Source organism: Accipiter gentilis, chromosome 10 (genome assembly GCF_929443795.1).
Source record: "Accipiter gentilis chromosome 10, bAccGen1.1, whole genome shotgun sequence".
NCBI classification, from domain to species: domain Eukaryota; kingdom Metazoa; phylum Chordata; class Aves; order Accipitriformes; family Accipitridae; genus Astur; species Astur gentilis.
Window position 1 is genome coordinate 18,529,153 of NC_064889.1, and position 15,951 is coordinate 18,545,103.

The 15,951-nt window shown below is 45.5% G+C and overlaps 1 protein-coding gene across 2 annotated transcripts in view; it reads right to left on the minus strand.

Annotated features, from left to right (window-relative positions):
* The window catches only part of AKAP13 (A-kinase anchoring protein 13), a 70,591-nt gene continuing 54,640 nt past the window's right edge, over window positions 1–15,951 (minus strand). The window contains exons 18-33 of one of the 2 annotated variants that reach the window (XM_049811966.1): window positions 15,678–15,928; window positions 14,921–15,046; window positions 14,699–14,816; window positions 13,910–14,158; window positions 11,081–11,157; window positions 9,525–9,706; window positions 9,360–9,442; window positions 8,854–9,033; window positions 7,948–8,112; window positions 6,765–6,833; window positions 5,782–5,852; window positions 5,220–5,264; window positions 4,018–4,068; window positions 3,160–3,609; window positions 1,053–1,365; window positions 1–182 (exon numbers count right to left, since the gene is read on the minus strand). In XM_049811966.1, coding sequence (XP_049667923.1) covers window positions 133–182; window positions 1,053–1,365; window positions 3,160–3,609; window positions 4,018–4,068; window positions 5,220–5,264; window positions 5,782–5,852; window positions 6,765–6,833; window positions 7,948–8,112; window positions 8,854–9,033; window positions 9,360–9,442; window positions 9,525–9,706; window positions 11,081–11,157; window positions 13,910–14,158; window positions 14,699–14,816; window positions 14,921–15,046; window positions 15,678–15,928 — 2,480 coding nt within the window. In that variant the 3' untranslated portion in view covers window positions 1–132. The remainder of the gene's footprint in view (window positions 183–1,052; window positions 1,366–3,159; window positions 3,610–4,017; window positions 4,069–5,219; window positions 5,265–5,781; window positions 5,853–6,764; window positions 6,834–7,947; window positions 8,113–8,853; window positions 9,034–9,359; window positions 9,443–9,524; window positions 9,707–11,080; window positions 11,158–13,909; window positions 14,159–14,698; window positions 14,817–14,920; window positions 15,047–15,677; window positions 15,929–15,951) is intronic. The other variant, XM_049811967.1, reaches the window with a different exon arrangement.

The window sequence follows — 15,951 nt, forward strand, 5'->3', positions numbered from 1 at the left end:
CAGACTTCATAACATGTTTTATTTAAAACCTCCAGATGCTTGTCAAATGCAGGCACCAGCAGCGTGCTGTGGAGCGGGCAGGGAGATGTCTACTGTACCAATGCCGAGAGTGACCAATGGAACCGTCTGTGCTCAGCAGAAGATCTCCTCACCCTCTGGAGGTGCTTCTGACGAGTGAGAATCTGCAGCACAAAAAAACAGGTGGGAATAACTATGGGAATACAGGAATACAGCAGGCAGAGCAGGACTCCACACACATGGAAACCCCGCTGTCTGCCCAATCCACTGGGCACCTTAAAAGATGTCCAGTTCCCTGATGAGCTACCATAAAATTACATCTTATAATTGCTGAGCTTTCCTGTCCACAGATTGGAAAACACCAGTGAATTAATATGGATAAGCCAGTCCTCTGAGGGCATGAGCTCAAATTTCATGTGGGTCAGAGGTTTGAGGTGCAGAACTGAGTCCTAAGGGGAGGCAAAATTACCAGAGAAAAAAACCTGCATGGGGTTTGGTTTTTTTTGTTTGGTTTTTTTGTTGTTGTTGTTGTTTTTGCAGATCAAGAGACAACATAGACTGGCTTGAGGGGAAGGGAGAGGCCATCAGAAGGGTTGCAGGTATCACTTCCAAACTACAACAGGATTGAAGCAGACAGCAATGCCGCAAGGGTTGCAACAGCCAGGAGCATCCCAGCAGCAGCTCCTGAAAGAATGTACGCTGAAGCAGGGCATTTTCCTCCTCGAAGCAGAGCAAGCTGAAAAATAAAGGGAGAATCCAGCCTGTGGAGGCTGCTCAGGATGGGATGGGGAAGGGAAGGAGCAGGGAGCAGAGTGTGTCCCTCTGACAACCCCAGGGGCTGCAGAATAGGCAGAAAAGCCCACAGAAGATCACTTCAAGCTGGGAACTCCACTCATGACAGCTGATCTTCTCCATCCCTGTGTTACCATCCACATTCAAGGCTAGATTTCACGGCTTCCACAAGTTCGCTGGCTAGAGGGAAAAGCCAGCTCACCGACCCTGAAAACACACCTATGACCTCCCCTGGCACTCACCAGACTGTTGGGAGCGATGTCCCCTGCCCTTTTTCTTCTTTTCCTTCTTCTCCTTTGGTTTGGCTAAACTGAAGAGACGGGTAGGCATCTGGGGCTGTTCCTCAGCTGCCTTGTTAGTCTGGTTTGTTGTGCTAAGCAAATGGAAAGTGCTTTTCTCTTTGTGTGTCCTTGAAAGACTGTTCCTTTTAGGGGAGACAGACAGTTCTGCATCAAAGTGCCCTTGTTTAGGAAGGGAAGGGCTCTTCTGCTTGGAGGAGTCATCAATGCTGGATTGGGAGGGGACTCTTCCAAGTTTCTCATGTAGATTTGAAACCTATAAAGGAAAGGAAAAGTGTTTCATTGGGGCATGAAAGAGGCTAGCAGAGAACCTGGATAGGAAAGGTGTGTCCCAGACCACTCATAGAGACAGAGGTTGCTCTTGTGAAGATCCAGCCCATTCACCAGCTACAAAGTGGTCCCCATCTAGGCAAAACAACGAGAGAAGCAGCCCTCTGTTTAAGACAAAGAAACAAGGCATATAAAGAGTAACACTCCAGTATCTTTTGCTCCTACATGTACTATGCTATGTATCAACAAGCCAAGGGCAAACATTCTCTAAGATCTCAATACCAAGACTCACCCTGCATCGTTCGCGCACACAGATGGTGGCACAAGGCCAAGGAGAAGCGTGCCTCTCCGGCAGGGGAACGCCAGCACACAGCACTGGAGCGGTACGTGTCAAAGGAAGCCTTCCCAAACAAAAGATGAAAGCAAAAACATTTTTCCTGATTTTTTTTTTTTTCCTAACGGCTGTCTCAGGATGTAATTGGGCCCGCACATTCAAAAGGAAGATCAAAACAACAGCTCAACACAAAGCCTTACTGAACCCTCTATTAATAGCTCTGAAATGTCAGAAAGATACCTGCCTCAGAATGGTGCTTCCTTCTCCTAATCCCCCAGGCCCCACAGTTATTTTACCTCTCAGTCTCTCCCATAGCATCCATGCCCCTTGCCTGTCTATGCGTGCTCAACACTGGAACAGCTTCACTGTGTGCTCAGAAAACTTCTGGCCTGATCAGGAACCAGGGTGGGAGGGAGCAAGCCCTCCTTTGATGATTTGCTTTTCAGAGCTCACTGCTGAGCTCTGCAATTAGTCCATTCAGGCACCCAAAATCATTTCCATTCCACAATCCAACATTTATAAACTAATTTTGCTACAGCTCTAAGCAAAGTACGTTCAGAATTAGTGAGTTACAAACAAACAAACAAACGATCAACAACAGGCTTAAGGATCAAATTCAGCCCATGTTTTGCCAACGGATGCTTGCTCTCCTCAGCCAGACTGCTGCACAGTTATAAAAAAATAAACCCCAGCTTGCTGAAAAATGCACAGAGCAGGATCTGCGTGTGGGCTTTTCTTTCTGGTTGTGGGCAGCCAGACACCTGAAGCCTCTTGCAGCAGAGCCAGGGGCTTTTGCTCACTGAGCCATGACCAGACTGTGGGTGCCCAGTCTCTTTAGGACAGGGACGATGCCCATCTCTTCGCTAGATATCCAGAATGCTTTTGGAGATGGATTTAAGCACACAAACAGCCTTCCCTGCAGTTATTAGCCTCGCAAGTGGCTTTCATGACAGCTGGAGGGTGCAGGTAACCCACAACGCTCAGGCCGTTTCCAAGAAGGATGTCTCATCTGCCTGACCGTTCCCCAGAGCTCAGCCCCCATGGGGTGAAGGCCAAAATCAAAGGCAGTATCGACCTCCTGGGATTGCCTAGGGCACCTTCTCTGCAAGCCAGCCACCTCTGTTCTGCTATCCACCAACACAATGCACAGAAAAGCAGGCAGAGCTCAGGCTGTTGTAATCACCTACTGCTCAGGACTGGCCAGGCATTCTGAATACACAATGTTGCATCAGCACCGGCAATGCCTCAGCAGCTCTGGAGGTGCAAGAAATGTAGCCCAGCACATCATGTGCAAGGAAAGAGCCAGTTTTGTATACCAGGCCCTGCATGTCTAAGGCTGGGCTGGCGTCAGTCTATCACTGCTGACATGCAGTTGGCCCAGGAGCCGGCCAGGAGCTCCCTGCAGGGCACAGCTTCCCCAGCAGCCCAGCCGTTGGCATCATTTACCTGGTTGTGGTCAGGCTCCTGCCGCATTTGAGCTAATCGCTCAACGTCTTGCTTGAACTGCACCTTCTCCCTCTCCAGCTGCTTCTGCGCTGCGCGAAGCCTCTCCAGGTCGAGCTGGTAGGAAGCCTTCTTCACCTGCAGCTCCTCTCGCTCCCGCTCAAGATCCTGCCAACCTCTCTGGACCTGCTCCTCTCGCTGGGCCAGGTGGGCCTCCTGCTCCGCCAGCTCCTTCTCACGGACTTCCCACTCCTTCTCTCTCCTCCGCCTCTCCTCCTGGTGCTGTGTCTGCTGCTTCTTCAGGTTGGCCAACTCCTGGCGCTGCTTCTCCAGGTTGCGCTGCTTCTCCTGCTCCAGCAGCGAGGTCGGCCGGAAGAAGCTTCTGGTCAGAGCCCTCTCACTCAGAGCCAGCTTCTGGTCCTCGATGTAGGTGTCCTGCTGCAGCACAACGCCCTAGGAGAGAGGGGACAAAAATCACTGCAGCGCCCTCTCCATGGAGAGAGGCTCCATGCCTGAAAACCTCAGAGTGCTGTATTGACATCGAACCCTTTCTTCTCCCACCAAATTCACAGCTCACCACTGCTGCCTTATGGCTGGGCTACCAGAGGATGCTGGCAGAGCATTGTCCCCAGCAGCTTCCCAAATTCAGGTGAGCACTGGTTTAGTTAGGCAGCAGCTCCTTCCTATGACGTGCCAGCATGCTGCCTGCAAGCTGGCCATGGGGTATTCAGCCTTGGAGGGATGTGACAGGCAAAGGGGAAGGGGAGATGAGGGGGCGAAGCATGAGGGGCTGTTAGTGGCTGGCAGGATGCAGACTTCAGACAAGCAGCATGCAAAAGTAGGATGAATGGCCAAGCCTACCTGCAAAGCACTGAGCAGCTTATGGAGGCTGGTAATGGTTTGGAGGACCTGCTGCGAGAAAACAAAAGCGTTGCTATTAGATCTCACTGGGTGCCAGGGTACGCATAAAGCACCCTCCTTTTCCACTGTGACCCACCGGTGGGTCTGACAAGCTGTATGGCCATCCCTCTACACCTTCGTTTTTCTTGCTTTTCACTTGCAATGACTGCGTCATCACCCAGTACACAAACACATCCCTTGGACACCTCTCAAAGGTGCCTGGCATCATATTCCTCACTTTCCTCGCCATCAGTGTGGCAGGGGAGGAAATGTCTGCAGAAGCACCAAACAGCACAGACCTCATGGGAACTCCCAAGTTGTCCCTGCAAACAATTTCCCACAGCATCAGCTTGCTCAAGAACAAGCAGAGTAATTGGGATGAAACGCAGCAGTTCACTATAAAATTTCAGGGAAAGAACTTCAATGGGTGAAAAAAGAAGAAATCTTAAAATGAATGTGGACTATTTGTACTCTTCCACCCCTGGCTGACCCATGCAAGTCCCACTGTCATTAGACAGAAAAACTGCAATACAGCAGGCATGTTTCATGGAGGCTCTCTGAAAATACAGGTAAATGCGAACACATCATGCAGCAATACAGAGCAAGTTACTTTGAAGTGATACCCTATCCCTAAATGTATTTTTAGCCTAGCTAAAAATTCCTCTGAGTCTCCCATATCCTACAATTACTTTTAAGAAGAAGAAAAACCACTGCAGTATTTGCAATAATGGTGTGATAGCCAGTATTAAGAGAACTGCTTCTCATTCTGCCATTAATGCTAATTGGGAGTTATGAATGTGTATCAAAGGGAGAATAGAAATCTAATTGCCCCAATTCATTGCACCTGCAACATAAAATTAAACTCCCTCTGTCTGCAGATGCACAATAAATACAGCCCTGCGCATCCTAGTGGTAATTAACCCTTGTTGCCTATAATCAGCACATATCATCCTGCTGGCAAGCAGATGACAATCAGTGAATTCCCTGCCTGAGCATCCAAGGTTAAACAAATAAATGACACAGTGGGTTCAGCTTAATGTATTTAAAAGTCTACATGCACTTCAGCAAATAAAATGTATTTTCTTCTACATTATCACCTATTGAGCCAAATTCACTTGCCTCTTAAATGAAGGAAACAGCTGAGCAACGGAATCAATTCTTACCTCGTTATTCCTTTTCAACATGAACATCAGATTAGCATTTCCACCCTATGAAAAGATCACAGATTTAATATGAGGACAAATAAGAAATCACAGCAAATGTGTTCGGAAGCTGAACTAATGACAGACACATTAAACCCCCCTCCATCTTCCATTCTGAGAGAATTCATGCATGTTTTTAGGTAAGTTAAAATCATATAAAATAAAATGTTGATTAGGTGTCACTTTGTATTTATAAGATGGATTGATCCACAGCAAGAATAGGTGCAAGATTATAGTTGACCTTATCATTTCAATAACAATGCATAATTAAACACATGCTTTAGCCGATATGCAGACAGATGGCAGGTTAGCTGTGCCACAAAGAAACACTACTGATTTGCAAGGGTTTTCAAGTCAGGATTTTAGCTACAGCAAAGTGGTTTTGGCTGCATAATTCCAATTTTATTTTTAACTTATTAGGATACATCTAATTGTCAAGAAATTCAGACATTTTTCAAGACTAGAATTGTCACTTTCTTGAAGTCTGAACTCAGTGGCAGCAGAGAGATAAACCAAGTGATACCTTCTTTAAAATGCTGTCTGACTCTGTTCTCCGAAGGTCCTGAGCATCATCGCCTTCATCTTTCGCTCCACCTAAAGGAAGAAGCCAGCATTCACACTGGTTATTCATCATTTTAAGCCATAGATGAACTTGCTAATGTCTGAGAAATTTAATACAGGAAACTCAGATGTTTCACAAAAGGGGACACACAGCTCTTCACACTTTAAAGGCATTTGCTCCCTACGTATACAGAACATGTCAGCACCACCAGAAAAAGTGGATGTGAATTCAGATTAGGATTGACTTTGGTTTCAGACAACAGGCTAATAAATTCAGCACACTCCTATTAATTGGTGGTCTGTCTATCCCCTGCACTGCTGTCTACCACCAAAGAATACTTGCTAAGAAGACATGAGAGAGAATAATAGCAGATGGAGAACAATAACAGTATCATATTAGGCTATATTATTGCAGGTATGGTTTCAATGCCTCTCTTGTGCAAGTGCAATTTACAGCTGGGTCAGATACTGCTGCGCAATACCCTGTGTAATATTATGCTGACAATTTATCCTTACCCTTAGTTATCAGAAACCTGTATCTTCAAAGGGACTCTGGACTTCTCTTTCTAACTTCCCCCTGGATGGCTCATACCAGTGCTCCTGAGCAGGACTGAACTGACCTGTTGTGCCAAGACAGCTGCACCCCTCCACCTGCGCTGCCCTTCTGCTTGTGGGCGGCAAAGGAGTCGCACAGCTCTTCGGTCCTCTAGATCTTGCCAAGACTCTTGCACTCCCCTTGCCAGCTGAGATGCAGCCCATGGGGAAAACCCACACCTGCAGTGGTAACCTCCCTACTGCCGCTCTTTTAATGATAAACAACTTTACATACACCTGTATCTGCAGCAAGATGAAGGACACCGTACCTAGTGCAAAGGCCCTCTCCTCCCACCACCCCCCAGGCAGGCTTTTCTATTAAAGGCTGACCCTCAAGTCCTCCTAACAGACCTTCTCTCCTGCGCCACGTCCTGGGACCTTCCACCTCTTTGCAGGAGGAAACACCTCCCTTCTGCTTTGCTGGAGGGGAGAACGAAGGGGAGTCAGGTTATAAGCCTTGCCCAAGGTTCCACAGGTTGTGAACAGAAGAACTGGAGATGAAAGCCAGGTTTCATGCCTCCCGGCCTCCAGCTGAACAAACAGGCCCTGCATTCTTTTCCCAAATTCTCCCAAGACCCTACAACTATTGAATTACAATCTAATTCAAAAGATGACACAGAAAACCTAGAGCTGGGCAATGCATAGCCTGAAGTTGTCCCATTCATCACTACAACAGAGAGAGGCCCAACCCTAAATAAACCCCTCCAGTGTGAATATATTTGTCATTATGATGACAAGGCCTGTGGAGGGCTTTGCAGCTTTCCAGTAGAGCTGGGAAAACCTCTACATACTTCTCATGTCTGACTGTCTGCAGCTAACACTGCTCCTTTAATGCAAAAGGTCAGACGAGGTCCAACGATCCCAATGTGGAGACAGACACTAGCGCAGCAAAACTGGCTGTATTGGGAGCATGAATGAGACCACATAGAAAGGAATTTGAGGACAGGGAAGTTTCTGATGACTAGAGCAAAGAAAGAGAGGATTGGGAAGCAGCCAACTATGCAGCTGAAATAAATATTCACACATTTCTTTGGGAGAGACTTAATTGCAGGAATAACACATGCAGTTGTATGTAGAACACAAATGCATAGAGAGCAGAGCTGAGGAGAAGGTGCTTGATTCAGCAATATCCTCATCCATTCACAAATGCAACAGCACCAAGCTCCTACTGGAAGACAACTGAAGAACAAAGAACAGAGCTGCAGATATTACAATAATAACATGAAGAAACTGATTTATTAAGAAGCCAAATGCTTTCATGAGGCACATAAGTAAAGGAGTAAGGATGATGCAGAGAGAGCACAGAGAGAAAGGAGGGAGGAGTTCAGATGTTTAATACTCATGTAATCATGGGTTCTCAGCTATCATCATTCCACCTGTACATAGGCTTTTTTTCTAATCTGCTATTCAATCTATCAGCTATAATTGGTGAGGAGTTGGGAAACCCAAGTCACCAGCTGCTGGAGTCCTTCTGAAGCAAGAGGACGACATATATTATTAACAAATGCTGATGTGGACACATGTAGCTACTCACACTTGGAGGCGTTCATCTGATGACTGTCAAATCCTCCAAAAGTTTCTGCCCTTCTAGGAAGAGAAATGGGGCCAACTCCTCCTTCTGGTTCCATGGCAGTGCTGCTGACCTGCTGTCCAAGGGCAGTGCCCAGGCTTCTGTTCACCAGGTCTTGCAGCAGTTCAACTGATAAAAAGCAATGGTATCTCTGTTAAAGACCACCTCAGGCTTCTAAGCTCTTTTCATCCCTGTTTGAGCTCAGGTCAGAAATTCACATGCTTTGCTGTATTGTGAAACCATGTTTCTATGATAATGACATGAACAGTATGCATTCCCCCTACAAAAACTCAAGTCTGCCTGACCATTAACTCCAATTCCTGGAGCTCTGCACAGGCTTACGCTTCCCTCTCTTCCTCCAGGCAACCCTGGTGTGCTCCAACAACAGCATTTAATAATTATTTAGCCTCTTCAAAAATCACACCAGAAAGTTGCCTGAGTTTTCATCCACCCTTGCCTTTGTCAACAGACTTGCTTGTCCCTTGCAGGCACCACAAGCACCTGCTGGAACCTGCGCCCCGCTCTCACACCTTGCTGAGACTGAAGCACAGCAAAAGCCTGGATGGTCCAAATTTAAGCCAAGGATAAATCCTGTGCTGCTCCTGACCCCAGTGAAGATTCAATGCATGGTTGTTCTCTGTGCTGACTTCTTTTCTGCCCTCTTTCAACAGCCATCAATATCTGCTTCCTTTCCTGATTCTCATTACCTATCCCTGAGACAATACCGTGAGTAGCAATATCTGCTTATCTACCCTGTTATTCTGACAAAGACAAAACTTCCCCTGCAAAACTGGTGCTTGAGGACTGATGGCTTCACTGAAGGTGGGTCCGTTGGTAAGTGTAATTAACGTGTCACCCTGACTTGCTCACCTTCATTTATTGCAGTTTTCATAATGGCCTCTCCTTTTGGTGCCTCTTCTGTGTTTGCTCTGAAGAGCAGCCTGGAGCCTGGCATGTCTTCCTGCACAGAACTGTCTGCCATGTCCCGGAAGATCTTAGCCTTCTCCTCCAGCAAGAGGAGAATCTGCTTATCCTTCTGCTGAAGTTGTTCTGTGGGAGTGAACAGAAAACAGAGATGAAGACAGATAATAAAAGCTTCAGCAAGGAAACTGAGCGATACCTGAGATATTGGCCCCATCTAGTGGAACCTGACAATACAACCATGCCCTGTGCAATCCTGCACAGCAACTGCATTCAGCAGGCTCAGAAAAAAAATAATGCAAGCAAGGTGAGGTGCAAACAAGGATTGCAATTATTTGCTGGATGCAGGATTCTCATTCCTTTGAAAAAAGTCATAGTTCAACCACAAAACCCAACACAATTCCTGTAATTTTTTCAAAAGCCGCTGCCCAGCTCTGTCCCAGGCAGGATTTTACCTTTCAGTCCTCTCACTCTGGCATCCGACACTTTCTTTTCAAACTCAGACTCACACGGGACTCCTTCGTCTTCATCCTTATCCCTGGACAAAAGACAAGTCTCAGTTACTACCAGAACATGACCATGCACATCACCTGCCTTGCAAGAATAGCTTGGTAGCTTACATGGTGTTCATTGTGTCTTGAATGATCTGTATCCAGCCATTACGCTCTTCTTTGGAGCTAGCATGGACCTCCACCATTTCGGGATCTTTTACACCCATACTGATCAGGAACAAACCCTTCTCTTCATGAGCCACTTCTCGTACGATCAACTTCTTCAGAGAGATCACAGTGGATTTCTGGTCCTTCAGATGGAAAAAAAAGGGTGAGGAGGGCGAACAGTACTAGCTCCCAGATGCAAACTAGCATGGAAAAGGTCCCAACAATCACATTGCTACTTCTTGCAGGTTGTAAACATTTTCTGAACCTCCTGGCTAATTAAAAAAAATAAATCATTTTAATGGCTTCAAAGAACAGGGAAGCGCTTGCTTTCCTCCATCAGTTCTGTAGGAAAAGCAATTTCACCTTGTTCCATTTCAACAAAAAATTAATTTAAAATTGTCTTTGTACTTTTGCAAACTCTACCATATTTTGCTCTAACTCCAGCAGACCTTTAATCTCATCTCATCCTGATCACAGGCTCTCTGTCATTAATATCACAGCTCCTTAAACTTAGTGCAGCTTGCTAGCGCCTGCTTCACACACATTATCTTCACAATCCTTCCCTCAGATGGAGTAACATTTTGTTTTCAAATCCCACAAAACCCCTGCTGTTCTCAGCAGCTCATAGCTGAATCTTGTGATGGAGAAGACTTGTAAGATGATGTTCACTGTGTGCTATGATCTCTGTGTCATCAGCCTGCTTGGTTAAAACATCCCTTTGCTGTTGTGTCATCTGAATACAAGTCAGCCCCTTTGTGCATTTTACAGGATGCTACAACTGGGGTGATTTGGTAGTGGTTCACTATCAGGATTTGTGTGCAAATCAGCTCCCACTGTGTAAGGCATTGAGTCTGTGCAGATCGTTGGTGGAACTGGAATAACAAATTATCAGCTTTCAAAATGTTCAAAGAGTGGAAAGGTCACAAGGTTTAGCCAGTCTAGACCATGCCTGCAAGGTACAGCCCCAACAGACTCAATTAGGTACTAGGTTTTCTTTAGAAGGTCAGTGTGCCTAGCCCTTTTATGAGGCCTGCCTTCAAAAGCTAATGTTTTTGGTCTTGTGCATTACAAATATATTTCCTCTGACATTTATTTTCAAGCTGTTCTGTTGAATTTACTGCCGTGGCATTTCACCCCTCTGCCCCCCACATTAGCTCAGAACATACTGGGACATTTCCTTCTGCTATGATTCATTTTTACAATGTTTGCGTTATCCCATTGCCCCCTCCCACCCCAAATACTGCTTGGAATTGCAGAAACTGAAAAGCAATAAGTGTATTAAGTGACAGGCAGGTTTTCAAGGCCAATTATCAGCTGTGCCAAGGCACTGCAGAATGGGGAGGTGGGGCATGAAGAAACGTTTTCCTGTCAAAAAGAATGGAGTCTGCTCAGCAAACAAAAGTGTTATAAGCGAGAAAATTAAGTTGTTTAGCAGGCAATGGCTGGCTTCACTACACAACATACATCAAGGGTCTCTTGCATAGAAAAGGAAGGAAGAGAAAATGTTGAAGCCTTACCAGTGAGGCAAAGACATACTTCTGGTCCTTCTCCTGAAGGAATACGAGCATGTCAGAGAGGAGAACAGCCTGGACTTCTGCAAAAGAAAAAGCATACCAGTGCAGTATAACCACATGACCCACCCCGAAACAGATTTCTTTTAATAACATCAGCGCTGGGCAGCAGTAGGGCTGTTTTTGCCAATCCTGGAAGCAGGGTCAACCTCCCAGTTAGCAGGAGGAGCAGGGGCAGCTCCTAGAGATGCCAGGTCAGGTTACATCTGAACTGACTTTGCAACAAGCAGAACACAACAGCACCTGGGAAACTTGCAGGATTTTCTCTCACCTGTCAGAGCAGGGATGCTCCTCTCCAGCCACATGCTTTCTAACAGGACATGGGCATAACAGCGAAAGCTAGAGATGCTAACTGAATAGAAGCGCTGTTTTCTCAAACAATATTTTAGCCCTCAAGCAAAATATCTGCACAGGAAGTTTTGGGTTTTATGGTTCTCTTGATGAGTGGTTTGCGGAGTGTAAATTATCGTGCAATAACAATATTTGTCAGCTGCAGTTTCTTTCCCAGGAAATACTGACTTTAGGAGCCACGACTAATTCTACTCACAGACAAACACAACTCTTGCAGACTCCAAGGGGAGCTGACAGAGCCTGCGTGAGATGCAGGACTTGTCTTTCTTTCACGGGAGAAGGAAGCACAACATCAAACCAACAGAAGATTTTAAATCAGAACACAGCCTTTTCCCCGAGTACATGTACAGCCTTCCAAGTCTCCTAACGACATATCATAAAGTTGCACAGCAACTACCAAGTATAATGCCCCACCCAGAGCCCTCAGTACAAAGAGTTTTTGTGTAATGTACTTGGGAAATCTTGTGACAGAGAGGAAGCAAACCAAAAAGTTAAATCATCCTGCGGGTAATTCCTTCCATTCTGTTTTGGGAAGGCAGGATCTGTTCAGATAAAAGAACCACCAAACTTTAGTCAAAGCTGCAAAATGAACTCCAAGCTCTGTGAGGTTTTCAAAATTCAGCATTTGACTCCATTCCTCTCTTATCGTCTGTGCACTTTGCAAGAGGGAAATGCTGAAACCCTCTAAGAAAAGTTAGCCTGAATGAACTAGCTACTTTTTCCCTGGGCCCTGTAGGACCTACTTTCACTGGGAGCTTGCACTACAGACAGAGGTATATTTATGCATTTCTGTGAGTTAGAAATGCAAATGCAACCTGTACTTATCACGAGATTTTACAACAGCAGCATAACTTGCTTAATCCACCATCTAAAGTCAATAGTAATCTCAGATGCCTAGAAACCATCTATAAACTTCCGGTTTCCAAAACCTCAGATCATAACCAATACAGAGTTTCATGTTATCACTGCCTCCCTGCACAGCACAGCACCAGGCTACAAGTCCCCATTCATGCCCATAGTTTTAATCAGCCGATGCTGGAGTGAGAGAAGGAAAGCCGAGCCTTCCTGCCAAGCCCGAGACTGCTCTCACTGCTACCACAGTCCCAGCTGAAAGCTTCCTTGGGAGATTTAGTGTTTAATTCAGTAGAGAACTTCAGTGCTCAGCAGAGCACAGCACCTTAGAAAAACTACTTCCACCTGACAACAAACAAAAAGCAATTCCAGAAAACATTGACGAAACAAGAGGCAGCTGCAGGGACACCAGAGCCTCTCCTGAACAGTTTGCATCAGCAGCTCAAGAGGTTCAAGAGCAACTGTCCTGGTTTTGACTGGGATAGAGTTAATTTTCTTCCTGGTACAGTGCTGTGTTTTGGATTTAGTATGAGAATAATTTTGATAACACACTGACAATTTAGTTGTTAAGTAGTGCTTATCCTAAGTCAAGGACTTTTCAGTTTCCCATGCTCTGCCAGAGAGGAGGTACACAAGAAGCTGGGAGGGACCATGGCCAGGACAGCTGATCCGAACTAGCCAAAGGGATATTCCATACCACAGGATGTTGTGCTCAGTAAATAAACTCGGGGGAGTTGGCCTGGAGGGGCCGATCGTTACTTGGAGACTGGCTGGGTATCGTTCAGCGGGTGGTGAGCAATTGCACTGTGCATCACTTGTCTTTCTTGGGTATTATTTCTCTCTCTTTTGATCTCCCTTTTCATTATTATTATTATATTTTATTTTATTTCAATTATTAAACTGTTGTTATCTCAAGCCATGAGTTTTATTTTTTTCCCCAATTCTCCTCCCCAACCCACTGGGAGGGGGAGGAATGAGTGAGAGCGTCATGCTTAGTTACCAGCTGGGGTTAAACCACAACAGCAACAAATGCCTAGGACACCTCTCTGGATTCCCACTGAAACTGGGATGGTAATGCTGAGCCTGAGCAGCCCTACTGCAGACCTTAGAGCAAAGAAAAGGCAGTGCTGCTGGTGGGGAGAGCCACTGGGCAGCTGAGGTTGGGTTTTGGATGTAGCAAGCATGCTTCCTGGAACTGCTGCACATGCTCATCATGGCATGGAGATCTGACTCGCTTCTCTGGACAACTGCAACACCATTACGTTCTCCTGGCCCAAAGAATCCCCCAGCAACTCCGCTTCGTGGCTGATGGACCAAGGTGTCACTGCAGCCCAAGCCTTCAGCAGGCATGCAGTCACCAGGAGGAAAAGCAGCTATCTACCATCCCAGAAACAACATGAGGAATTGGAAATGCTGCAATGGGAAGCGAGTCTACAGCACGGGGAAAGCTGCTGTCAAAATCTCTCAAAGCCGAAGAATAAATAAAGGCTAAACACACCAATCTGAGGACTAATCCTACATTCAGAGAGGGTGAGCTGTATCCTCCCCTGGCAGGAGGCAGGATAGTCTTACCTTTTAACCGGCCAGCTGCATTTTTTAGTGAAACAGGCCCATCTCGGATGAGCTTGCGATGCCTCAAGTCCTCTCTGGCAAACATCTGGCCACTCTTCATCCTCATGATGGACTTGCTATCCGTCCGGTTATAAATCTCACCAAGACGCATTTTCTTTTCATAATTGCTGACTTTGCTATTGACTGCAGCAATCACATCTTTAACGAGGTTTAATGACTGAGTCAAATCTTCATGTTCCACTTCATTTTCTTTGAACAGAAAGAGAAACACCTCGATTTCACTTCATCCTTGTGGACTCTAACTTCCTGATTTTACTTCCTTCCTTCCTCTTCTCCCTCTCAAATTCCCGCATTAAAACTTTTGAATACTTTCATGAGACAGGCTGCATTTTTCCCCCTTAAGGAGAGTTTCACAAAACCTTTCACGTTTATGGTTGAGGTTGGGGACTACTCCAATATACTTTGTATATGAGACAGTATAGACGAAAGGCACAAATTAACCACATATTTCAGCCATTATGAAAGAAAGCAAGCTGTGAGATTTTGAGGTCTAAGGTTGTTGCTCCATAATTAGCTACAGACAGACTTACAACAACTAAATCAAGGCACCCAATTAACTAATCCTAAATGGAGTTATGAAACTGAGTTATCTTATTAACAATGATGTGAGACAATGACGACTGGATTAGTTGGTCTATTCTAAGAAACTCTGCTTCAGCTGAAAAGGATCCAAGAAATTTACACTGGAGGAACAAATACACATTTAGATAGAATAGAGCTGGTCCCTACCTTTGGTGTACTGCAGTATCCTTTGTAAAAGGACTGGGTACTTTGTGATTCTCTGTGTTACCAACAAGATACATTCAGAAATCCCAAGACGTCTCACCAGGGAGCTGCTCATTTTTTTCTAAGGAACAAAGATGAAAATTCCAGTTCTGTAGCAAAATGCTCATCAGGGTGCAGAAAGGACATACTTTTCCCATCAACTATGTCTGTTCTACCTGTTCCTACCTTGACAAATGCCTGAAACCGCTTGTCCTTTGAGTACAGATCTTTGAAGTTATTTACTGCCTCATTGTGATGCCCGCAGAATTTGCCGTATGTTTTCTTCATTCGCTCGGCACTCTCACCGGAGAACTGCAACACATGAGACACAGAGGTCCAATTTGCACTGAGCTCCTGCTGCGATATCTCAGCAATGCCTGCCAGTCTCTCAAAAGAACTTGATGAAACCAAATTAGTCCAAAGCATCCTAAATCAAGCAAGTAGATCTCTAGAAAGTAAAGAACGAAGTTTGGGACTTCGCCGAGTTCACACTAACTGCAAAACTTGGGATTCTACTCATAGGGCTTAAAAGCCAACAAAAAAACCTGTCAAGATAGACAAAAAGAAGAAAGGAGAAAGCACAGATAAAGGAAGGTAAAATAACCCACCCAAAGTTAAACAGCAGGTCTGTAACTCAGCCAAGAAACACATTGGGCATATTTTGCTGTGGGCTACTGCCTACCCTCCAGGCGATGGTCAAACCATTCTGTGCCTGTCAGGGAATGCTTCTCTTTCCCACAAAATAAACTAAATTAATTTTCATCGTTAGACCTTCCTCTGAAAGAGGAAAAAGTGCTTCAAAAAGCAGAGGTGGAGATTTTTACATGTGTGAAGATAAAGGTGCCATCAACTGTGATTATCTAACAGGAATAAACAGGAGGGAAGAAAGAGTGCCTGGTTTCCAGCTGTGCTCTCAGAAGTGCAAGCATTTTCCAGCACTTACTTGATTCACTAGGACGTCACCTATCCTCTTGATAACAAAGTTCTTTTCACTTTTGTCTGCCAATGACTCCTTCTTCCTTTCCAGAATCCGCTGGAAGAAGTGACTGTGGATGTGCAGCAAGTTTTCCAGGCAGGGAAAGATCTTGTCCACGACTTGTTGATCATACTGCAGTTCCTTTAACATCCCTGCACTGTACACATCATTCATGATCTTCAGGGTGCGGACATGATGCATTTCTGTCTGCATTAGCTCTGTATAGATGAGAAATAAGGTC